This window comes from Oxyura jamaicensis, chromosome 1, assembly GCF_011077185.1.
Source record: "Oxyura jamaicensis isolate SHBP4307 breed ruddy duck chromosome 1, BPBGC_Ojam_1.0, whole genome shotgun sequence".
Classification (NCBI taxonomy): domain Eukaryota; kingdom Metazoa; phylum Chordata; class Aves; order Anseriformes; family Anatidae; genus Oxyura; species Oxyura jamaicensis.
The window spans coordinates 25,652,223-25,678,788 of record NC_048893.1 but is presented as its reverse complement, the minus strand read 5'-3'; the positions used below and the strand labels follow the sequence as shown (position 1 = coordinate 25,678,788).

Here is a 26,566-nt window from a genome sequence, read left to right as displayed (position 1 = left end):
TTTAGATACCAGCAAAAGAGAAGCAAACTGGAAGGGACAGCAAAAGGGGCAGGATGTTTTGGGGTGTGTTGGCAGCAGCTACTGGAGCAGGGAGGACAGAAGACGAGGTGCAGTGCTGAGGAGACTCATTAGGAGCCTAAATTTGGATCCAAGATCCTGTACTTCCTCATGACCTTGTAGCAGTAAGTCCGGTTCTCTTCCTGATTCTTACAACAGGGTTGTCCCCTTTTCCCTTTCCAAACTCAGCTTTTCAGCAACTCTGAAGACTATACAAAAATCTTAATTCTCTCCTATTCCCTCTACAGTTCAAAAAAGGTTTTAATGTAAGATAACTCCCCATCTCCAATGCTCGGTATTTATCAGTCTATAAAAATAAAAGGATAGCAACACTGAAGCCTGAAAGCAACTAACACAATGCCATATAACTAAAGGTAAGGCGACCATACTAGAGTAAACAGGATGACAAAATATTTTAAACAATATTATATATATATATATATATAAATAATATTACATATATATGAGAATATAAGAAATTACAGAGGAAAAAACAGAAGCACTTAGAAAAACCGGCTCTTAGTAAGGGTTATATTTAGTCAGAAAATCAACTGTTCAAGACTTTTTTTTTTTTTACTCCAGTGTGAATGACCAAGCTTCACTTTCTGAAATGTTCAAATAAACTGAAAGAAAACAAAATTAATGTTCTACTTTATCATATGTTGAACATGCACCCTAACCATATCATCACAAACCAAAAAATTGTCTTAAGATGGGCTCAAAGCAAGACAGCTCCATTAAGAAACTGCAGATTGAGTTTTGAGTCTGCTGTCTCAAAAATACCTGTTCTGTCATTTTGCATTGTATTCAGGCTGTTGTACTGTATGATGCTAGCAGGTTTTTAAAAATCTAGCAGTTCTAATTCTCTGACACTTCAAGGAAGACTGTCTAATTGCAGGTTCGTAAATAACAGCTTCAAGAAGGCTTTGCTGAATATCCTACAGTGTTCCCTGGGGAACTAGATGACTCTGGAAATGCTACACTCACTTTTTATGTCAAGGGCAGTTAAGGTCAGCTTGCTTTGGACCATATGGGAAATGATTTTGAGTTTTTCTTAAAGCATTTTCTGAATTGGTAATATTACCAAACAACCACAAAGAGCTGTCAATTATTATTATTTTTTTTTTTTTTTGAGTCTGTAACTCTGTCTGGAACAACAATATTGTCTGTGTTCAGGAATAAAGTTGACTGACATGTCTGTTACAAAGGACCAGCTAGCAAATCTACCACAGACAAATAGTGTGTAATTGATAGTAGCTTATTGTTGTCAGTAACCCCAGATTCTTACTGCTGCAGAAACACAAGTACCACCTACTATGGAACAAAACACTTGAACGAAAACAGACTACAACACTGCCCCAAATTTTGCCTTTTTGCTGAGCCAGAAATTTCAAGTAATCAACAAATAAAAACAGCTAGAAGCATTTGCAGCCTCTCTGATATTTTCATCTGTCCCTGTTATTATTCCACACTCACTTTTACAATTTGGTTCATGTTTAATATCTAAGAAAGTGAAAGGAAGAAAAGCATTTAGGGATTTCATGCTACATAATAACTCTAAGAGCAAAAGAATATGAAGTCTGAAATATCGTAACAGCAGACAATATAAAGCAAAGTGTGCTTAATATAAAATAAATAAATAAATAAATAAATAGCTTCGTATTGAAAAAAAAATGAAAAAATCTAAGATATTTATTTTAGTGAGAGAAAATAGTGTAACTTTGGTTCATCTTATCAAATCATATATGTGTTTTACAAATACTTTTTAAAATACTGAAACATTTCATTAGGCATGTATTTTTGTGCTCAAAACACCTACTGGGGTGTTTCTGGTTTAAAGACTTCCAGTGAAAGGTATTCCTTAGTTGATAAGCTTGAAGAAGCTTAAGAAGTGGCAACAATCTCTGATGTTCCTTATACATCTGTGGAAGATCATGAGAAAGGATAGGGATAACCTAGTTGGCACAGGGCCTATCAGAGTGTAACAACACTCGAAGACTTTGACTCCTATATGCTACTGTATCACAGTAAAACCCTTACAAATATTAAAATGTGAGACTAAAAAAAAATCAAAAACTGAAAGATAAGCAAAACCAAACATACATAAAATAAATGTAAAGTCTGTAATAAAGACTCCTAGTCATACTGTTTGATACAGTTGCATCTCTGCATCTGTAAAAAAAAGCTTTATTCTGGATAAGGGTGCTCTGGAAGAGGTTATCTAATAGCTGCTTCCAACTTTCAGTTTTATTTCCTATAATTCCATGATACACAGTAAAACTGCAAAAAGGAAACATGGGGTTAGCTTTCACCTCCTCCACTTAAAGAAAAGGGAGGAAAAAAATCATCTGGATGAATTGTTGTGCACTTGTTCTCAATATAAAGAGATGACAGAATTCTCAAACCACGCTGTCATAAAACACCAATCTTTCTAAAACAGGAGCTTCAAAGATAAAAAGAAATTACTGTATGTTCTTAGAAATATTCTTTGACTCATACATAATTTTCTGTTTTTCAAACTTACTGATACAAAAACTTAGACATTAAAAATCTCTTTTGGTTGTTTAAAGTATTCGATTCCATCACTTATAAGAAAACTTAAGCCTTCTTTTGTCTCTGTATATGATAAATCACAGTTCTCTATGCTTCAGAAATTTAATGCAAAAATAATTTCTCTCCTTATTTCTCTGTTAAGCCTGTATTGTGGCTGAGAACATGAAGAAAATTAAGAAGTTCAGAGGTATGACTACCATGTAGACTAGCATCACACTGTAGTTAGTAAGAGTACACATGTTCAGCAACCTGAAGAGCTCCAATTGGAAACCAAAAAATGGGAAAATACTGAAAACAGAACAGCATATGAATATGAATTTGAATAGTTGCTTTCAGTAAATGATATTTAAATGCACTTACAGCTAAGAATGCAATAGTAGTGTAATGTAAGAGAAGTATATAAAGTAATGTAAACAGAATACAAAGAGAGTAATAGCTGATGAGAAAAATATTAAGACTTCACTTACTTGACATGTCCCTGAGCAACTGCTGAACACAAGGGTGTAAAGCCATTTTTATCAGCAGCATCAACTTGTGCTTCTGCAGTCAGCAGCAATCTCACACAATCTATAAATTGAGAATAAACATAGAGTGATGCAACAAAAACAAGTGGTTAAAACTACCAGAAGATAAAACCTGCTCAAGGAGCATCATCTTGGAGCAACAACTGCCAGCCTTTATGACTATATGCCACACATCTTAGCGAACCACATTAGAAGCTCAGGAAGGAATTTGCAGGAGAGAGATGAGAATTGCTCCCTTGGGGCACTACCACTCTCCTGCAAAAAAAAAGGGCCTGGGCTGGATTCGACTGGGATACAAAAACGTGCCCATTAATGGCAACTCCCGTTGTTAGTGTTAGCTAATTTAGGTATTTCCGAAGCTGGAAATTTGAATTACCCAGCAGCCCCCAACGGCAGCCACGTGACAAGTCCCCAAAACGACAGCCACAGTGGAAATGCTCACAAACTGCACGGAACTCAAACAGCAGGCTGGCCAACCTTCTTTTAGGACATGGGATTGCAATGACTAATAAGATCACAAAAGCAAAAAAACCCCACACTTTTCCTATTCAGATGTTTTCAGAATAACATGGTACAAATAATAGCAGCCTGATTTCACCAAGCTAAATTAAATTAAGACAATTAATTACATAGTAATTATATTGATGTTCATCCATATATTGGAATATCATTTAATTCAATAAAGCTTGAAGAAAATACTAAATCTCCACCATATTCTTAAAATTGCTTCTACACCAAAATAAAACAAGTCTTCTGTAGCTAAAACTACTACTTTGAAAATAAGCTCAGCTTGAACACCAGATATAAACTCCTGGCCCAATTTCTGATCAAGCTTAATGCATCCCATTACAGCATTGAGTAAGATCCTGGAGCCAAGCTTGAATAGTGAAGTTCATTTCTAGACACCAGAAAAATACCTTTAGATTTATTTAGAAATTGGACTGAAACATTTCTGAATATACTCACTGATGTTACAATTCTTTCAACTATTAATGGCAGATGTGGAATTGATTAAATAAATAATTTAAGATTAAGAAGTAAGATTCTAAAACACTGTAAATCGTTACATTGCAAATTAAGATTCTTAAATACATAATCTGATTTGAAATGGCACTTCTTTTTTAAAGTTGTTTGTCAAGATAAACTACCTAATTTAACCTGTAGTATTTTTAAGTCATGAAGAAGCTCTCTGCCAGCTAAATTTAACTAGTATTTCCACATGTAATACAATACTAATTAAAAGCAAATTGTATTTTCAATCCCTTTGCAACAGAAAAGAATACTTTTACATCGACATCATTTTTACCTCTTTCCATTGTCAATCCCAGTCTTACATTAAAAAGGATTCCTGCTTGCTATCCTAAAATACTTCTAAAGTTTTTTGAAGGATATTGCAATTTTTTTTTCCTAGCAGTTTCAAGTATTTGGCTAGAATACTCTTTGGTTTCTTCACAAAGCATACGTTAGCCATGCAAAAGCAACGAAGAACGCACAGAACAAGACCACCTTTCCAGAAAGGTACAGTTAACTCACAATTATTGATTGGCAGATCATTCAGGTAGTAGCTTATCTATGTGAAAATACTGTTTCTGATGAAGATCACTGAAAAGAGCTCTTTATTCTCCAGGCCGGGTGCAAGCGTGAGGAAGTATAGCTACTTTCATAAGGCATACCATGTGAGCTAGCAAGGTCTATACAACCTGTTCTGGTAGCACATCACATAAAAGAACAATAGTCTCCAAGAAGCCTGCGTCCTTTGGATGGATTTTAATTGGGATTTAGATGAGAATAATTGAGGTCTCAATTATTGGTCTCTCAGACTCATTAACTCCAGTTCACTGCTGTCTGCCATAAAAGTAATCAGCAGTGGAGAGGACTGGGCAGAAGGGCAGGCGAAAGACAGACACTGATGTCATCATTTATTAAAGGTTTTGGTCAAAACAAAATGTGAAAGTTCATTAGCAAACACCTGGAGACTTTACTGCTCTGCATCAAAGTGGGGTAGTTAGTTCTTCCAGAGAGCTGGCAAACACCATGCAGATATATCCAGTGGCTTCGCAGAGCTGACTTCACATAGCTCTATCTCCTTGTACCTTATCCCTTTCTAGTTCCAACACCATTCCAGTTTTTCCTATCAACGATGGTGCCACAGCTTCCAAATGCTCATGATAGAGGAGAATTGATTATACCAAAAAAGCATGTGATTAGCACATAGTTGAGTCCAAAGGACATTATTATTATTCTCTTTACATCTGTTTCAGGAACTCTTAATGCTTAATTCTCTCTTTCTCAGCCACCTCATGAGTGGCAGAGATTGTCGGGATTGCCAGCACTACTCAGGTATGCACATGCATGGGGCTTTGGGTGACCAGATCTATGGCAAGGGAGTTGGGACTGGATAACCTTTAAGTCCCTTCCAGTACAAACCATTCTATGCATCAGCCACGTGAACTGCTGTGCATGTTATCAAACGCATAATAGATTCAAGTGGCTCCTGCTTTGTTAATGGATCAAACCAAGATAGCCTGACAAACAATCTGTTCAGCTCTCCCAATTTAGTGGTTAAATCATAACAACAACAGTTTCCTAGTGTCCATTCAAACAGAAATAAAGTACTTAGTGTATATTTTTAGGGTGAAGTTTTTTCTCTCAGATGCATGGAACTGAGGACGGTGTGTGTGCACAGAAACAAAGAAGCTGCTATGAGCTTCATGCGCTGGAAAAAAATCCCCAAGCTACAGCTCTCAAAGGGCAACTGTTTCTGAACAGGAAGGCTAGCCTTTTTGCAAATAGAACAGATTAGGAAAGAATATTTGAGTGTTCTCTTATCTTGTGTAGCTGTCAATTTTCTCTACAGACTGTGGCTGCAAGCACACAACAGCTGCTGCCACAGTCTTGGTTACAGTGTGCTCTACCCTTATTTAGATATCTACAGATCTTAAATACTATATTTCTTCATTGAAAGCATGTGGAGACCATTTGCATTCCACTCCTCCCAGACTCTGCAAGATGGTGGTTGTTTCTGAAGGGAGGTACTCACTACACTGGCCCCTAACAAGTCTAGAGCTACTCTTTTCTTCTGGTCAAGTATATCCCAGGAGAAAGAAAAAATCTGGTTAGTTGACTTAAGAGGAAACAAGGGGTCCCAAAAATCACTGAATCTATTTAGTCACTAACTCCAGGTTGAATGTATTCCCAATAAATCATATCATGGTGTTCTCACCCTCCAGTGTAAGCATATGTGTTAAGTCTTCCACAGAAAGAAAGAAAGAAAGAAATCAATCAGAAGACAGTAACTTACCATTGACAATCCTACTTAACACAATGAAAAACTTCGTAAAATTTAAATGGTGTTATCCTTTTAAAAATACATCAGTGTCATTTCTTTCCATCTTTTTAGTTAAGAAAGCAATTAACAACGACTTTTTAAAGTATGAGATTTATCCCTATAATTCCTTTCTTAAATCTGTATGCTTTAACATTATTCTTAAAAGACTGCATTTTGAAGAGCTGCATCTATCAATGCACTTGGGAACAAACTGCAAGTAACAAACAGAGGATTACATATTAAAGTTAATCACAAAAACCTTTCTCCAAAAATACTATAAATCTAATTGTTTGCATCACTCTCAATTTTCATATAATATATTAAGAAGACATCAGTGTTGCTGCTGTGTGATTCTCTCATTCAAGAACTCATACAATCAACTTAGTCACTAAAATGCAATTTGTAAAACAAAGTATCTTTCACATCTGGTCAACTATAAATAGAAGTGCAACACGAAAACTATGGTTATATCCATATATTTTTTATCTTAAAAAGGAAAAGGTACCAAACAGCTACAGGATGCATATGTGTATGCTTGTTTGTATTGTTTTGTTTTCAAACTTCTCCAAGTGCCTATTATTTGAAAATTTGACAAGAAAACAAGAAACCAAATTGCCTTTGCTGTCACTAAGAGCTGCTTAGTAATTGTAACTGCAAATCAGGGCATTTGCTTGGAAACATACTAGGAATACAAGATGAGAGAAGAACTGGGGCAAGCACTGTCATCCATAAACACCACCAATGGACATAAATCTAGAAAAATGTACAGAACATCCATTCAGTAAGGGAAAAAAAATCCACGCTGTATAATAAATGTGGACCCTTAATACTGAAGACAAAAAGTTGCAAGAAATACTAAGTGCCAAAGGAAGAAAATAAAATAAAGGTTTTTGCAATAGTATAAGGGTCATTGCAACAGCAAAGAATCTGTCAGATGAAAAGGCACAGATGTTACTAGGAGGTAAACCATAGCACCTAGCAAAGAGAGGCAAAATACATTCTGAACAATGGTAAAATTCCTCCTATCCTCATGCCTGGTAGCAAAATTAACCCTGAATATGTCAGAAAAACATATACCATTTGCCCAGCTATGGATTTTGGAACCTAGGTTTACACTCTGATTTTAAAAATACTTCAGGAAAAAAGGAATATTTTTCTCCAGATACTATATTAATCAGTGAATCAGGGATTATGTCTTTAACTTATACATTGTTAGATAAAATAGCAAAGTAGTCTTAAATGCAATGGCTTTTAAGGCACTACATTCCACCTTTTCTTGTGAAAAAATAATCCCGATTTCACTAAAAGTTAAGTGTACTCTGATTTAGAGAAAGTTGCTGTTCAAAAGCCTTTGTTAATGGTGTGAAAATCATTGCTTTGACCTTGTATCAACAGAATTAGTATTTACTAATATATAATTTTAACTCATTTTATTGTCACCTATAAAATATGAAGACTGACTGTTGGAAGGTTCAGAGATGCTACTATTAAAAAAAAATGCAATTGATTAATTTAATATTAAAAGCTAATGAAGGAAGACTTTACTATTTCACATGAATGCTGTGACAAAACTTAGAACCACTCACCTGTATGTCCATTCGTAGCAGCAGAATACAAGGCAGAATAGCCATCTTCACAAGAGTAATTAATGTCCAGTCCTTCTTCATTAAGCAGCATTGATAATAAAGTGACATTTCCCTGGGCAGCAGCTTGGTGAAGAAGGGTGGGCCTGCCACCCAGGGGGACAGGACCACCACTTGTTAACAAAGGGGTTAGGGAGGAAGACCAGCCTGTGAGTTAAAGCAACAGAAGTTAGAGGGAAGACACATAAATAAATAAAGCTTTGCATTTTCTGTGCTCTTTCAAAAATTAAGAAGGATTTTCAAAATGACAGGATTAAATGAGGTTAGTTTAGCACAAGTTACGTGACAATGCTTTATCTGCAAGAACATAATTTGAAGAATAAAAACTTTGTATAGGGGTGACAAGTTGTTAATGCAAACAAATAAGATTTCAACAGGTTAATGAAAAACTCATTACGAATTGTAGCTGTGGCAGTATGTCTGCCAAAATTTAAAATTTATAGTAATAACATTCAGAAACTACTGAAAGTTTGCTATAAGTTTTAATTGAACATGCTGGAAAGGCTTTTTTTGTTTGTTTGTTTGTTTTCTTTCTTTTACTTTAAATATCTAAGGAAAGGTTTCCAAAACAAAATGTGTTTATTTTTATGTGTAAATTTATTTAAACCTCAGTATATCACCTCCATAGTTATATAGACAAATAATGCAGACAACCCTTAATAACTTCAAGTAACTTTCAATAACTTTGTGGGGAAAAAAAATAATTTGCAGAAATAATACAGAAATAAATACTGAGCAACACCTTTAGATAATGACCATTTTACTCAGCAATACTTAAATGATATATTATAAATGTTCCATTGTGAATGAATAAAGGTTATATAAAATTTGCTAGTGAAAGCTTTCAAGTTATGCAGCTCAAAGACAGTATTCAACCCAAAGCTTTAAAAGCTTTGGAGTTATCTTGGTTAAACATTGCATTCATTACTTTTCAGCTTTAGCAGGGAGTTTGTTAAGAATATGAAGTTTGCTGCATAAGGCATAAAAAATTTTGTGCACTCTTCCTTGATCAAGGACTGAAAGAGAAAATAGGAGAAAGATCTTTTCTTATTTTGTATATTACCTTTGGAAATTCCACATTCTCTGTTTCCCTCTTGAATAAGTAAGTTTATTCGTATTCTGTAGTCACACACATGATATTATATCAGACTGAAATCTGGCAATACAAGGCAAGTTTGACTAGATTTTAATGTAGCTCTGTGACACTCAACACTGAAGAGGAGCTGCAGGGCACTACCTCCAGCTCCGTCAGACTTGTTAAGTGCCATCCAACCTTCAACACCTAGAACCAAAATAGCACCCTGCTAGGATAAGCTCTACATTTTAGAAAAAAAAATGAAATATGGAAATCCCCCCCAGAAGAACTCTATGGATGTAACAGATTTGGGAACCTTGCAAGATCCACGCAAACTTTAATTCAGTTCCAGACTTACATCAGAAACCATCAGCTGAGCAGCACTTATAAAGAGAGCATAGCTTGATCCCAATTCAAAACAACAAAGAAATATGTGCTGAATATTGTTATATTTGTTTCAAAAGCAAGCTGAATTTATCATTTCAAATTAAATTTACTAGCTTAGTATGTAAAAGAAGTATTTTCACAATGTTAGCTTACTTTCAACTTATTTATAGAGTATAAAAGTCATCAGTACAGCTGTGAAGTTACCTTATAAATTCAGCTTTAAACTGATGAAAAACTCTAAAGTTAACTCCATCCATCTTTATATAAGTTACCTTTTGACTACTAATACTTTTATTAATATTTGTTTTTCCAAAATTTTTAATGAATAATTTTGAAGGTTTTCAAAAGTTTGCAGAAAAACTAAGGAACATACAAAGTAAACAACATCTTTTAAGTGATAAAAAATACTACATTTACAGTTCCAATAGTTGAGAACAGCTGACTTACAAAATACCCAAAGAACTTAAGAATAACTTTTGTTTATCCTCTCCATTATAAAAGTGCCTTTATTTTTCTGATTTTTTTATTATTCTTTGATACTAATTGTGCTGCTGTTGTTAGTATATACATCAATGTTTTTTAACTGGCAGTTGATATGTGTTTTTTACTGTCTCAACATGGTAGTTGATAGTGGACACTGCTTGTGTGGCACTCCAGAACAATCTTGGTTCAAGCTTCTTCCTCATTTCAGAAAGAGTTTGGGGAGACTGACTCTAAGCTGTAAGCATGAAGTCCACTCTGCAAAGCTGTTTTGTAATATGAATAGTATTGCTGGGAATCCTTCCTTATTGAAAATAGTGCAATGCAGGTTTTTTATTGTTGTTGTTTTAAAGCATTAAGGGAAATAGAAAAAAAAAAAAAAAAAAAAAAAAAAGGGAGAATGTTTATTGTGCCATATGTGGTATCTTAATTTTAGTTCCAACACCTTGAAATTACACTGTGGCAATTCAGTGATGAAATTCATTATACGTAGCTATCATTGGATTCAATCTTTCTACACAGAAAGATACAGAAGTTGGATAATAAGATATATGTAGCTTTGGCTTCTATTATCAATGTAAATGAATACAGTCAGGCTGCCTTTAAACAGAAAATAAATACATCAATATTAGAAAATACCAATAAATAAGGTACATCATTACAGATGCAAAAAGTTAGGAAATGTGAAGCATCTGTGAAAGCTTGTAGGACATGCAGTGATGAAGGGCAGAGGGATAGACAAAAACAGCTTCTGGCATCAGCTTCAGAATGTGGAGATGGTTAATTTCAGAGCCCAGATCAGTGCCTTACCCACCCTTCCCGCCACTTTTATATTCTAAGCCAATTGAATAGAGAGAATAATTAAAGAAATCACTATAGAAATGAGCAAAACAACAAAAAAAAACATACTTCACTGAAAAGTGACATAAAAAGCGCAAAACCAAGAAGAAAGTGAAAGCAGAAATCCCAGGGGTATGAAAATCCAACTGCCTAGATTCATTTCCATTTCGAAGTCTTAGAGCCATTGAAATGTAGGAATCCAAACAGAGCAGAAGCACTTTGGCACCAGTTCAAAGGCTGCTGAAGTTAATGAAAACACTGTCACAGATTTTGAATCAGGCCATAAATGTTCATTGTAATTTCTTTATGTGCAGTCTGTTCAACATTAATGACAAAAGCTGGTGTCTTTTCTTACCAGGAATGAAAAGAGCAATGGAGTACAGTGCCCCACATTTAAAGGAAGGTATCACTGCATTAATTTAATAGAACATGTAACTGAAACTATCTGAACTCATATTTTAAGTTTTCTTTTAATACTTGTTCTTTCTAGAACACTCCCTTAGTGAAAAATCACACTATTGATATGTTCTTAAAGCAATCCAACCTAACTAGGACAAACTGTTTTCAAAATAATAAAAGGAATACCTTAGTGACTAGGCTATTGTCAATTCTTCTGACTCCACAGTAAGAAGAAAGAAACATGAAATTATCAGCAAACCAAAAAAAATATGAGAGTTGAGGATTCTTTCAATTTCTTTCCATATTAAATGTTTTTCACATTTTTTGTAAAATATTAAAAAATCGAATATTAAAAATGAATAAGATTTCACTACGTTCTGCCTTCACTGAAAAAAAAAAAAAAAAAAATTCCAAACATTTTCTGGAAAAGAAAAAAAAAAAAAAGTGAATAAAATACATTAAAGTCAACCAGCAAATTAGCAAAACTAACTGAATCTGTGGCTAGAGGGCATGGAAAATGCAGATATGGGAAAGAGGTTTCAGTAAGATCATACTCAAAATAAGAAACCGAAAAAAGAAAGTGAACGAGTGACATTAATTCAGGCATTACTGGCCACATCATCTTACTTAAAAAAGTGTTACTGAGTTTGGTCTAACTTTTTTTTTAAGGCAAAGTCAATTTGCACATACATTTATTAAATCTGTTTTTTTTTTTTTCCCCTCAGCATAAAATTTCAAGGTCCATAACTGAAGGACCATAACTGAACTGAAAATAACTGTATGAAGTTTCAGATCATTCAAACATTCTTCAATGTTAAAAAACATTTTTTGTGTCCAAAGCGCTCAACTCTGCAACCATCTTCTCACTGCAGTGCAAGTGAAGGTAAAGAAAGGCTTCTACCTAATCTTTCAGTGCTATTGATCCCAGCAAGGACATATGCTGAGAAGAATTTATAGGAGATCTGCAATTAACTCAAAAGGAGATAGGGCCTTCTTTGTTCATTTAGCTGTCATCAGGAAGATATCCTGAAGCTAGCAACAAATGAGGCTTGAAAGTCTTCACCACAATGCAAAACGAATAGCAGATGCACGCACTGACTCCAGACTTGGACTGTTCACATAACATTTAGATTTTAATGTTCTCCAACATCAAGCCTTTGCTGATATCAGTTGAAGTGAACCCGTGAGATGCCACGTATAGCTATTAATAAAGCCTACAACTATAAATACCTTCCAAAAAAATACAGAAGAAGGAAATAAAATCTCAATATATGTAGGTATGAAGTGCTATAGTTCAAACTGCACTGTTAGCCAGGCAATAATGTACCTTAAGCTGCAAGCATTTAGTGCCGTAGGAGAAGAATACAGCTATGCCCTATTTTCTAAAAGATTCTAAAAGCACTGAAAGGAACTGAAACACATATTCCATGGAAGATCATCAGCAGAGAAAAAGTTCAAAACATTTCAGGCTAAGAAGGCATTTTGTAGTCCAAAATAAAAATATTAATAAAAGGTAATTTGCTTAGTATTTCATAATCCGCTGCCCATTTGCTCTACACGTTAGAACTACTTAACTTTAAAAAAAAAACACCTTCAATTTTGAGACCTCCTTGAGGAAGCAAACTAATGAAGGACATCACTAAATCATGCAAAAGAATTCCCATACCCCTGGAATGTGGAAAAAATATAAATGTAAATTTCAGTGCTTAGAAAGGAAACAAAAGAAAAAGGTAAATAAAGCAAATGAGAAATTTAGAGTAAAAACAAAACATTACTTCAGAGGGAGACAGTTTGTAGCATATCAATCCCTTTACCTGATGCTGTTACCAGGAGGCTGTCTGAATCACATGGTCTACAGGATGAAGCACTAACAGGGTTTATGGAGGAGCTACAGGCAATGGTGGTGGGAATGACAAAGGAATTTTCTGAACATGCAGATTGGTTCAGTCCAGGGAAGTGGGAAGGCCAGGCACCCACCTGAGATGTGGCTATGGCTGGTATGGCACAGCCTGCAGGTGCCACAGATAAATCTATAGCAGGTTTTGGTGGCAGCTGAGGTGAGGACTTAGAAATAATTTCCTCATTTATTACCCTGATTCCTTGTGGTGAACTTGAAAGAGGTGAGGTCACGGTTTTGCTGTCAGTTTTTACATTTGTATTTGGGGATCGACTACTATCCATTAAAACCTTAAGCTGTGGGTGTGGTGGAGAAGGAGTTTGCGAAAGCCCTGGTTTTTTAGGAGGAATAGGTGGAGGATTTCCTCTGTCAATTCTTGATACACTAGGCGTTTTTAAATTCATTCTACCGACTGGGGGGTAAGTGCCAGCTTCCATTGAATGTGACGTCCCAGGCCGCGACGGAGGGCCGCTCTGAGGGCTGGTAAATCTTGAAAGGACTTGGGTGACAGTATTCCGAGCTACCTGCTTGGCAACTAGGTTGTCACGACTAGTAGGAGATACGTCCCTTGAGGGAGGGCTTTGGGTTGTGTTTCCATTTTGGTCTTGATCGTTAGCATTTGCTTGAAATCTAAACCTAGCTGCTTGGACTCGTGGATTTAGACCTGGATGGCCAGTAGCATTGGCAGACGGTGAATGCAAACTCTGCATAGATGAAGTTACTGCGTAATTCTGAGTTGTGACAGTTGGCGTGGAAGGAGTGCAAAGAGAAGTACTATTTGGAAAGGGGGAAGTGCTACTTGGTAAATCAGGTGATGAGCCTGTACTTGGTCCATTTTCCTCAATTCTGTTTTGACTCTGTGTAAGAACAGGAGTTGCAGGAGGGACAAGTTCATTATGTGAAGACTGCCTATCAATAACAGGTTTCACAAGTGCTGCATTGGCACACACATTCATTTTTGTATTGCCAGACGCTAGTGGGTTCACTGTGGAAGGCTTCACAGATACAGTTAAAGGCAACTTCTTAGTATTCTCAGTGCTACTGTCTATAACTACAGGATCTGTTTGGCAGGCAATAGTTCTTGAACTCAGCTCTTCTGTTTCAACAGAAACAGAAACAAGGCTCCTATCTTTATTTTTATCTTTATTTTTAAGAGAAAGATTAGTTTTACTGTCATTCTCCTTCTTTAATTGCTCAATCATTTTTATCATTTTATCTCTTTCTTCTCTGAGGTCACTGGTGTGTGCTTCCTCTCTATGAAGTTTGGCACGCAACTGCTCTCTCTCAGTGTCAAATTCAGACAGCTGCTTTTCCATTTGAGCCTCCATTTGTGTACTCCTTTGTTTCTCAGCTGCAAGAGACTCCTCCAGTTCACTAGCCTTTTTCTTTTCCTCTTCAAATTTTGACATCACTTCTTCCAGTTTCTGGGCTTCTTCTACTATTCGTCCAGACAACTGCTTACACTCTTTCACTAGCATCAATACTACATGCTTATTCTTGCCACGTTCTTCTTCAAGACGAGCAGATAGCTTTTTGTGCTCCAGCTCAAGATTCTGTAACTGAGATTTTTCCATCTCCAGCTGTAAGAAAACATATAGAAAAATTCTCATTAGCAAGATGTAGACTTTCAACATAACCTAGTAGTAATGTGACATTAGTATTTTAACCTTTGAGAGTATGCCTAAAATGAACCTGTCTGCCCAGAAGAGTGATTTGTGGTATCTAATGCAAGTGCCTATAAGCAAGAGAAAGAGACAGACATCTCTGAAGAGCAATGCAGAGATGAAGTAAAACTATCTGCTTTGCTCTATGGATAACATAAAGACTCCACAAATTGATTAAATTCTCTTGATTTCTGAGTGAGGAGCTCCCTGTTCTCCAGAAACTAGGAAAGCACTGAAATTAGATACCTGATTCAATAACATGACAGAGTCCTCTTCTCAGTAAAGGAATTGGCCAGAATTAAGAAATGAGCTTTGCACAAAAACTTCGAGTCCAGAAATGAAAGTTTAAGTTCTAGGCCTTCCTCAAACTGAAGAAGATTAATGTTGAAAAACACAGTCCATGCCCGTAGCAGTTGCCTTACTTACTAACATTCATAAAAATACATTCATTTTTGAGAGCAATTTTTTGGTATAGTCACAAACATCTTCCTGTACTTACTAACATCAGAATGTGTCGCTGACATCACTGATGTATAATCTGTGCTGTAGGCAAGGATCAAAAGACTACCTATTATGTGCAGAAAATAGATGAGAATTAAGTTTTCCACTCATTCATACAGTCATCGCCTCTAACTCATTTTGCCCACTAACTGTTCTTTTATTCAAAGACTGTCTCATAGAAAAGCACTGGAAAAATACAAGTTAACGCACTATTTTATAAAATAATTATTAATAGTAAGGCAACCCAGATCACTTTGCATTTTCCCAGGTAAACTTTTACACATGTCAAACTACAACAGAAGAAAAATTGGCTTCTTTCTTTCTACTCTGTTTACACACTGATGTAGTAATTTCCTGTATGACTCATCTGGATAATAAAAGCAGACAGTGACCATTCCTTCTCCTGTGCTCTTTTTGTTAGTTATCAATTCTGCTTAATACTTATGTAGAGATTTATACAGGAAGAACAATTCAGAACTGTACTGATAAAGTGCATTTTCTAAGTGGCCATTTTTACTATTCTGGAAAAATACTATCAGGTACCTAGAAAAAATCTAGTGCTCATGCAGGTTTTATTTCAACTGCAATAGGAAACTGCTTCATGCTTCTACAATGTGATATGAGAACATTTCACAATGTTTAAAAAAATCTGGTGAAAGCTGTGGCAAATAGTAATATATTTAATTCCTACTTGGAATAAATGTTTCACTTCAGTAGTTGGAGAAATATTAAGAGTAAAGGTTCAGATTTTAGTATCCTGGTCAAATTGATACTGATTTCAGAGCTTAAGACGTTATAGTACAGTGCATATATCTACTGTAAACAGTAATGTAGGAAATGAGATGGCCTAAGAGATTGGTAATAGGTATGGAATATCTTCTCTTTCATTCATTGCTTAAAACTTGTCTTGGTTACTAGAAGAAAAAAACACCATCAACAACTACAAAACCAACCAACCAACCAACAAACAAACAAAAACTAACAGCTTCCCCTGCCCACCCTCCAAAAAAAGCACACCAGAAACCAAAACCAGCCACATGCTTTACTAAGAGCTTTTCAGAAGCCTGCTGCTACAGCCCACAATTCCTTGTCCTTTACAACAGGTTAAATTTCTTAGCTCTTGAAATGTTTTCCATACCACCATGGATGTGTCTGAAATTCATTTCAAATTAAACTGCATTTAAATTACAACTAATATAAATGACATCTTAAAATAAGAGCTTTGTTACTCTCTGGTTGTACCATATATTACAATTGAAACTCATGCTATCAAGAGATGAGTTCAAGAGAGACAGACTGCAGTTGGAACAGAAATAAATCCCACCTGCTATAGCTCATTGTCCCCAAAATAAATTTTCCCCACATGTTAAGTAGAATTCAAACACAAGAAAACGATGAAAAAGGAAAGCAAGAGAAACGACAAAGAGGGCATAGACAACAAATCCTGCAGGAATTTGTTCTAGCTGAACCAATTTACCAACATTTCTGATCATGTTACCTGAATGTAAATTTCTCCTCTGTTTTCTTATGAAGAATGGGAAAAAGCATAAACAGGTGGTGACAACATTTATGTGAAATATTTTAATAATAGTAAAATTTCTTCCTGAAATAATACCATTATAATAAACAACAGTGAACTAAGAGAAAGAAATCATTATGGGAAGTTATATCTACTCTGTAAACATCACCTTGGTTTCAAATACATCAAAAACTGTTTAGCAGTGGAAGATCTCCACTGTGGTTTTGCAGCTTCATCCCAGGTTAACCAACCCAATCTGTGTGATTCAATTCACACAACCAAGTTCACCTGTCTTTAAAAACAGTAACAAATATATATATATATAATATAAAACAAAACACATAAGGTATGACTTTATCTGTCATTGTTAAATAAACTGTATCAGCAACAGTACCTCTTCAGTTATGTTAATGACAGTATGGCTGCAAACTAATTTAAGAAGCTATTATGATGATACTGTATTTAGGAGGGGTCCCATTCCCAGTTCTTAATGTGCAGAAAAATCATGATTTTTTCTCACGCATTTCATTGTTTTAAATTTCACAAAACCGTCCCTCATAGACAAACACAACTACTCAGTAATGATGGAGTTACTAAATAAACCAATATTTATTTATGTATGTATTTTTGCTAAAACAGGTACAGAAATCATGGAAAATGTAAGATAATTTATCTTTCTTTCTTTCTTTTATCTTCTTTCCAAAAATTACATGTAGATCTTAACATGCAGCTGGGATGAAATTGGCCTTCCAAATTATTATCTTATTTGTAAGCACTGTATATAAAACAAGAATCCCTAACATACATGTATACATACATACATATATATGTTCCTGTATCTGGTTTCAAATTGACAAGAGCAGCATTAGTTTCTCATTTTACTTTCTCTCCTATATCTCCTCTCATTGCTTTTTTTTGGCTGTGTCTGCTTGAATCAAAGCAAACAAAAAACACATCTATGAATATTTACACTACTTTTTCCTTTAGATGACAGATTTGGAACTAGATGCAATTATTTATGAGTTTCTGAACTAACTACAAGTTGAGTTTCTGTGACGTGTACTATTGTATGTACTAGGAACATTGGTAGGGACCAGTAAAAAACTGACTAGGAAAGGCCCTTTAAAAGTGAGAGACAGAGGGCACGTGTTGTGAGAAATAATCAAGGGACCTTGCTTAGCCTAGTGAAAAAAAGATTGAAGGATGATGTAATAGCAGGATACTACTACTTCTTGAAGGGCTCTTACAGCAATGACAAAGCCAAATTCTTCTTGGCAATGGAAGGTGGGACCCCATAACAAAAGGGTAACGAGAAATTGCCCCTTAAGACATTCTTCACAACGATGGTAATGCAGGAGGGCTGCGGTATTGCCACTCCTGGGGATTTTCAAGACTCAGCTAGGCAAATTCACAGATGACCAAATGTACTGCTGGTAATAATCTGCATTAAACACAAAGTTATACTAAATACCATCAACAGGCCTCTTCCAACCATCATGTCTATCTATGATCATGTATCCCAATACTAACTTATCTGCAAACACTTGACAGACCAAAAACTGTCATTTTGATGATCTGGTTTTGAGTTTCCAGGAAACTTTAAAATGAATTTTGTCAGCAACTCCAGGAAAGGCATTTGAAGAGATGGAAGGGGCTGGAAACTTAACACAAAGCAGATGATATCTGGGGATTAGGTGTTTGGTATAAAGTAAACCCGTAACTGACAGTCATTTGTGCACCTCTTCATTTTTCTACATTCCTGCACATTGTTATGACTTACTTTTTAGGATCAAGTAATGATTTTATTTAAAGAATACCTTCAGGGTCACTATATTCATAGGCAATAAGTCTCCAGGAAAAATTGCTCACTCAGAACCTGTCTGAGTCCAGCGATATCCAGAGACAATAGTACCCAGAGCTGTACACAGACCTCACCACTTAGTGCAAGAGTGAGATAGTGAGGCAATATGAAACACAAAGATAGAGGCATCACACATCTAGAGAAGGAGGAACCACTCCTAGAGGAGGTAAAGCTGGCTATGTATTTAGATCACATTTGTCTGGGTTTAACTTCTTTTTCTTAGGTAGGGTCACCATATTTTGTTGAACCTTTCAAGAAATCCCTCAAAATACTTTCATTAATCTGTTCCACAGAAGGATTTCAGAGATGGAGAACAGACAGGAAAATGTGGAACTAAGGGAAGGTAAAACACTGATAAAATAATTTATGTGGAGGTTAATGGAGATGGTTAAGAGAAATGTCATCCGTTTCTACAAACCGAGGGTGCCCTTTTGAAACAGCCTTTCAAATTGGCTAAAAAAAAAAAGAAAAAAAAAAAAGAAGATGCAAGTTCTGTAGAGAGTCAAGAACATGAGTCTCACTCAAAATCCCTATTTGTTTTAAGGAGCAAAAAAGTTAGCATATGAGTGACACGCTTTCAAAACACTACTTTTTTTTTTTTTTTTTTCAAGTGTAGTTCTTTAAAGTTTGGCTTAAAAGTTGGACCTCTGAAAGTCCAGCCCCCTGCTCAAGCAGACACATCCTGCTGTAGGTATGTCAGGAATTGCCCAGGAATTCACTTTCAAAATGACACTGTTTTGTTTTCAATATGAAACTTTATTAAAAAAAAAATAAAAAAAAATTCTGGCATCATATTTGTACCAAAATAATTTTCTCATTACACCAAATATTCTAAATATTCAAAAAATATTTTTTAGTTGTGATTTACTTTCTTACTGTTTTATGAAATAGAGCCACCTAATAAGAAACACAAGTAAATGATTTACTTCATGCAGTTTAGGTTATGCAAAATAACAGTAGCTCCCCTAGGTTTCAATGGAGTTAGTTTAAAAATATATAGTGACAATGCTTTCCTGTTAACCTATTTATATAGTGCATTGACTTGTAATAGTTCTACTTCATTTATTCCATAAGTGGAGCTAAATTCATTGAACTAATGATGTGTACCACAAAATATCACCAGACAACTAGCATCTCACTATATATGACAACTAAGCAGGAAAAAAAAATTAACACTCGTGACGATAATCAAGTTAAGACAAAGGAGCAAATTGAAATGTATCATGAAAGAACAAATCAGGAGAGGGAAAAGGAAAAAGCAAGTTGGTAGCAGGGTACCTTCTTTTGTCTGTTTTCAGCAGCAGCCAACTGAGCTGACATTCTTTCTTGCATTTTCCTGCAGTGAGCCATAACGGCTTCTAAAATGGAGAGAGGGTTCATGCAGATAGGCTTCTTTTCTTTATCACCAGCACCTGCCTCAAAGTCTCTCTGCAGAGCCAGAAATGGGTCACTCAGATTAAACCTTCCGTATCGTTCCTGGATAAAAACCTCTTTGCGCCGGGCCTAACAAAATAAAACAAAACATAAAATAATAGATAAAGAAGTAAAACTAAATGCATTCTTTGGAGTACATCTACACATAGAACAGACTTAATCCATTGGGAAGGTTATACTTACACATGTTTTTAAAATGTTTTCTTTAAGTATTTCCAATTTCTAATAGAATTGGACAGATATATTGCACGCAGATTTCATCATAGTCAATACAATTTGCTACATAAAATCCTTCCTCGTCTCACTTTAACACAGAAATTTCAGTTTGGAACAGTTTCAGAAATATCACAAAATAACATCTTGGAAACTGGCTGATACACAGAGTAGAAAGGGAAAAAAAACATTCTAAAACAGTTTTCTATTTCGGTGTATTAACATTATGTTAGTGAAAGACATGAAAACATGTTTCATGTGTTTACTGCAGTACCAAAATAAGAATTTTTAAAATAAAAAAGTAAGAGCATCTTTACACATACAGAGATTTGCTTAAGCAACGATTACAGACAAGCGGAGAACAAAAATACCTCCAAGGCTCTTTGAAATTAAGACCCTTCTCAAGTCTCTGCTCAAGAAGAACTTCATTATCATGCATTTCTACAAGCTGTTATTTAAAACCACAATTATATTTCCAAAATACAGTGCAACACTTTATTAGCAAAACAAATATTACACAATAAAGATCAGATGATATTTTTCTTGATAATTTTTCGGTTCTTCAGCCCAACATGGAAACGAGATCAGTTTCAGAGAAGGCTTTTTATACATTTAGTACACAGTACGCGAAAAGGCCACATATTAGTACCAACTTCTAAGGCTCTTTATAGAAAATATTGTTCCAAAATCTCAAGCTTAAGTCTCATCTAATTTGTGAAACAAACAAACAAACAACAGAACTATTGAAAGATTTCTAAAGATTTTGTTATGGTGTTTTTGTGCCTGCATATGTAACAGGAAGTATAAGGAAGTGAGCCAAATCTACAAACTTTGGAGGAATGTGAAGTTTTGTTACCTTAAAACTAAGCCAACCACCAGAGCAACTCCTTCAAGTATGCCTCAAAAATCAGAACAAAAACCACAGTGCAGAGAAATACTATCAGAAAAAGGAATCCCTCAAAAATAAGGGCTGAGTTATTTATGTGTGATTTGTTTCAAATTCAGGAAGCTCATTTTTCAGGAACAAGCAAAACCAGATGAAGAATAAGCAAATTTTGGGGTGTAAAAGCAGAGGAACAGGCTAACCAAATGGGTTAGGAAACCATTCCAAAAGCTTGATGTTAAAATTGTAACATATGAAAAGAAGGTCGTAAAAGGTGACACACACTCAGGGCATGGGAAACCAAAGAAGATCTTAAGAACCACGTGAGAAAAACTCTAGAGACAAGCTACAAATAATGCACCTTAGTGAATGCCCAACTTTTGCCTATATAGAGAGCACAAAACTAAGATGTTGCAGGAAATTAAAAGGCAAAAGAGAATTTAACTGCAGCAGATGCAGTTACTTATTCTGATACTGATCAGCTGATACTTATTCTGATGCTTGAAATATTTTACTTCTATTTTCCATTTTGATAGCATAAGTAGAAGCTGAAAATATTAAAAAACAAACAAACAAACAAAAAGTACAACTCAGAAAAGCTCCCAGTGTTCATTCAGAGAGGAAGTTTAGCTAGGATTGCAAGTCAAATAGGGATTGGTTTAAGGGACAAAAATAAGCCAATGGAACCAAGTTATTTCTTTTATAAATTGCTTTGCAAATAACCCCTAATTAGCCTAAGATTTCAAAGCTCTAATTTTTATCTTAATAAAATAAAATAGTTAGTGGGGAGGGGCTATATTTGCAACTCCTGGCTTTATACCCGGGAATTACAGGGCATTACGTAGCTTAGGAATTCAACCTTCACATAAAGGAAACAATCAACAGCAAAAACCTGACTCTAAATGGATTCAAGTGCTAAGCAAGCAAACAAGATGACAAACCCAAGCAGGTTAAGAATTTAAATGGAGATGAAGGCACAATCCATACATAAATCATCAGCAGTGTAAAAGCCATTCTGTTTATATACAGAGAGAGACATCAGAGTAAAGGAAGTGACAGCGAGGTAGCAGCTCAGCTGTAAATAAAAAAAAGGCCACCGGAGCTTCCAGCCTGAAACCCAGAGACCAACAGCAAGATGAGAAGCAAAGTAGATTAACAGATCTCAGAGGCAAAGGCAACAGTAAAGGGACTGGGTATTCAGATTCATTAACTAAGGAAAAGATGAAGCTGTATAGAAAGGATGGACTCCAGCTGAAAGAAAATCACACCGATCTGTGACATTAAGAATTAAAGCTGTTACAAGAAAATCTGAAAGCTAAAGACTGGAAAAATCAGGAAGTCTAGAACAGCCTGTGCTTTGGGATGACTGATGCAAAACTCCATGTTCCCAATACACGATGTTTGAGTTATAACAGATACTGTTTGTTAGGTTAGGTGACAAAGCTCATCTGCACACCCACAAAGGAGTGCAGAGAGACAATAGTAGAAGGGGAGCCTGAATAAAACCCTGCTGGGCCCACCACAGGGCCATCTCCACAGCTCAAAGGAGCACTGGGGTATGCAGTGGCAGGGGAGAACCTGAACTAAGGCCTTCCTTGTCTGGGCCTGGGCAGTCCCAGCAAAGCCATCAGCCCAGAATTGTCCAGGTGTGAAACTTGTTGCTTTGAGTCAGTAGGAGCACCTCTGCAGGTTGCTGCCTAGGGGTGGGACATAACATGGGATGTAAGCAATAGCGGTTTGGGATCACACAGGGCTTACAGTGAAATGCTTAGAGAAGAAACCAAAGGAGGGCAAGGGAGAGGTTCGGGTGACTTTGGGATGAAAAAGAGTAGGAAGACAGAGTGGTAAATGGATAAAAAAGGGCAGTCACATCTAACTAGTTTGCTGGTCAGTACGCTTATCTGGCCATGCCCTGTGCCTGATCTCCACAGTCCAGCTCATTTTACTAACTTCCATCCTAACCCTGTCCTGGGTGAGGGCTCCCTGTTCTGTGTGCACATGTGCATGGGGTGTGAGTGCAGCAGCTGGGGTCAGAGCATGGGGCTGAGGACCCACGTCTCTCACAGGCCAGTGACTGAAGCTAGAGTGGGTGTGAGAGGCAGCGTGTGATCAACAACAGAAGTGAAGCCAGCACAGCCCAGGAGTGGGTGAAGTGGCCTGGGAGCAAGGGGAGAGTAGGGCTCCAAGGGCCAACTCTGGTGTGAGAGCACCTGTGTGTCTTCAGGTGTGAGAGCACGAGAGGTTGGCTATGGGACCAGGGGCATCATTTCCAGCTGTGTGTGAGTCTGTGCGAAGGTCTGTGCCAGCAGCAGGCATGGGGAGGGGCTTCCAGGGGTTCCCATGTCCTGATACCAGCAACTGGGAGACTGGGACTCACTACTGGGCACACTGAGGAGGGGTATCCACCTTGTACATGTATAGGTGGGTATATATGATGACATGTATATTCACACATCTATACATACACACATGAAAACACATTTCTCATTAGTGGATTCCCGCTTGTCCAGACAGAGCGGGGAGTGGGAGTAAGCCAGCGGTGCTCCCTGTGTTCAGGGGTTTGTCTACGATCTGTAGTGCTGATCACGTATAGATGTCACGTATATGTGTGTGTGCTGGGCATATACATCTTCAGCCTTGCTAGTGGTTGGACCCGGGGACACAGAGCCGTAGAGCTGTAGCAGCCTTGCCCCTCTCAGGCTGCTGGATCCAGCATGATTTATTTTTCTCCCTTACTGTCACACAAGTTTCAGTACAATGCTCAGTAGAAATCATATAATAAACAAAACAAATCCTGAGAATTATTAAGAGAAAATTAAAGAACAAAAGAGCAGACATCGTGTTGCCAAAGTATAATTAATGTTTTGTCTGTATCTTGAATATTGCATGCAATTGTCACACTCAGCACACTGGGGCTTATGTGGCAAAGAAGGACAAGAAAGGCAATCAAAAGTTTAGAACAGCTGCCACGTGAGAAAGAATCATCCTGGCTAGAGAAGTTCTGCTTAGAAAATGGTGGAGAAGATATAAATATCCACCTTAAACATACAGTTATGAATGGCAACAGCTAAGATGAATAAGGGGTTACAGTTTAATTATCTAATTCAAGGACTGGGCATCCAGTAACTCCATAGAATATTTGGCTAGGTGGACCTTAGATCTGAAGCTCTTTGGCTGTTAAGATATTGTACACAGCTCACGTAAAAACAAATAACTGGAACAGAAAGGTGAGAACACCATTTTGACTATAATGGAGGCTTGGTATATACAGCAATATCAATTAACATTTGTCTGTATTCTCAGTTTTTATCATTCTATCTTAGAAACCACAGTGTTGGTCCTAAAGTAAGATGCAGCTAGTAAAAGACACTACAGTGGCCTCTGGCTATCTGCTCATTACCCAGGATGACTTTGATCAGAGCTGAATGTTAATATCACTGCTCATGTTCCCAACTAGTCTCAAACACATCAACAGGGGTGAATAGAGTTGAAATAGTCTCCATCATCTCCTCCTCTTGTCTGAACAGGTGGCAACAGCCATCAGGCATAAAGCCCTTCGCTGCACACGAGACTCAGTTCTCTGTTCAGCTGAAACTGATTACTTATCGGGTATTTCTGGAATTTGTCGTGCCACAGAAAGATAAAAATAGAAATTACTTTAAATATAGACACTTTGAATAAAAGAACATACTAAAAAAAACACTGAAAAGAAAAACACTGAATGAAGAATGTCAAAACACTAATTGAGGCTGCCAAGACGCTATAACAAGTGTACGAAAGCACCAGAGGCTTTCGCAGGCATTTTACCATTTCCACAATGGGAACTGCAAAACAGTAAATGAATATTCTGCACTGAGGAGAGCTGCAAAAATATTCTTAATGCGTTTTCTGCTTTTCAAAAAAAAAAAAAATATATATATATATATAAGAGAAGAGGTTAAGAAATTAAACATGGTCTGACAGGAAAATGAAAAGGTCTGTTAACTTTAACATGAACATTTTACTCAGATCATCCACTTTCCTCTCCTGCTAACTGCCTTATTAATTTAAAAAAATTTAACAGTTGCAAAAACATATCTTTCTGTATAACACATCATAATATTGATGAAGCTACTAGTTGTTGTTGTTGTTTTGTTTTTAAGTGACAGAAGTTAATAAAAAATCTTGTAAATCATGCTATTTTCATTTCTTCTGAATCGCGCCAACCCTAGCTTTCAATACATTCTACTGACAATACAAATAGCAAGGAACAGCAGAAGGTCATCTTGAGTGATTATCATGGTTGGTATTAATATTCATCAGCTTAAAGCTAAGTGTTTAATATAAGAAATCAACCCCTCATCAAAATGTTGTATATAAACCTAGAAGAATAAACATAAATAATGCACACCTATCATGACTCAAAGCATCACAGCTCTTCCCACATACAAACACCTATTATAATCCCAACATTATGATTTATGACAAATTGATAAATTGGCAAACACCTACTTCACATTAAAACCCTAATATTTTAAAGGAAAAGACAGTCTGGATATTTTGAAATAAACTACAGAACTTCATGGAACATTGCTGAGTCATTGGGCATTCATTTGAAGTTAGTTTTCCAGAAATACCATTAGCACACACAGAAAACCACTGACATTTTAACATACATATAACACTATTATTAGAAATCTGCAGAGTTTGTTCCCCAAAATAAGTTTCTGGGCTCCTGCAGTAGTTACTATATGTAGGTACTTGCTAGAGCACTATATTAAAATAAAAAAATAAATAAATAATAAATAATAATAATAATTTTTTTTAAAAAAGAAAAAAAACAGAACCAAGTGTGCTCTTTCCCTGACATTACCTCTTTCTCTTCTGTCAGACGGCTTTTAGGCTTTGAAAAGCATAACCATGGCCTGACTTAGGCAAAGATTACCACTTTCATGCTTGTCTACCAAAAGAAGAGCTATAAAGTGAAAAGGGAGCAGCGAGCTGGAACACAATCACCTTGACAATACCTAAAACAAAAGTCTGAATTTATATCAATTATGTTTTTATGCAGAAGGAAGTACCACATTCAGTTCTTTCTCAGTGGCATGCTTTTGAATACACATCATCTATTTTCTTGGAAATACAAACTTTTCAGTGTAACACTGTGTCTGAAGTATACCTGGGGCATCGTGCTGGAGCCAGGTGCTTGATTATATGTTTGCCTCAGCCAACGTGGCAGAACCTTTGGGCAGGATAAAGAGCAGAACTTCTGGAATGTGAATGAAATAGATTGTAAAAATGTAGGTGTCTGTTGACTCAGTGAGGCCCT

General features: G+C 36.2%; 1 protein-coding gene across 3 annotated transcripts in view; it reads right to left on the bottom strand.

Moving 5' to 3' along the window:
* Window positions 1–26,566, bottom strand: part of CTTNBP2 (cortactin binding protein 2) — an 84,987-nt gene that overhangs the window by 30,464 nt on the left and 27,957 nt on the right. For all 3 annotated transcript variants that reach the window (XR_004748782.1, XM_035319458.1, XM_035319467.1), the window contains exons 3-6: window positions 20,007–20,231; window positions 13,101–14,763; window positions 8,049–8,252; window positions 3,078–3,177 (exon numbers count right to left, since the gene is read on the bottom strand). Coding sequence is in view for 2 of the 3 variants with exons in the window: in XM_035319458.1 (XP_035175349.1) it covers window positions 3,078–3,177; window positions 8,049–8,252; window positions 13,101–14,763; window positions 20,007–20,231 (2,192 nt within the window). In the remaining variant the exon portion in view is untranslated. The remainder of the gene's footprint in view (window positions 1–3,077; window positions 3,178–8,048; window positions 8,253–13,100; window positions 14,764–20,006; window positions 20,232–26,566) is intronic.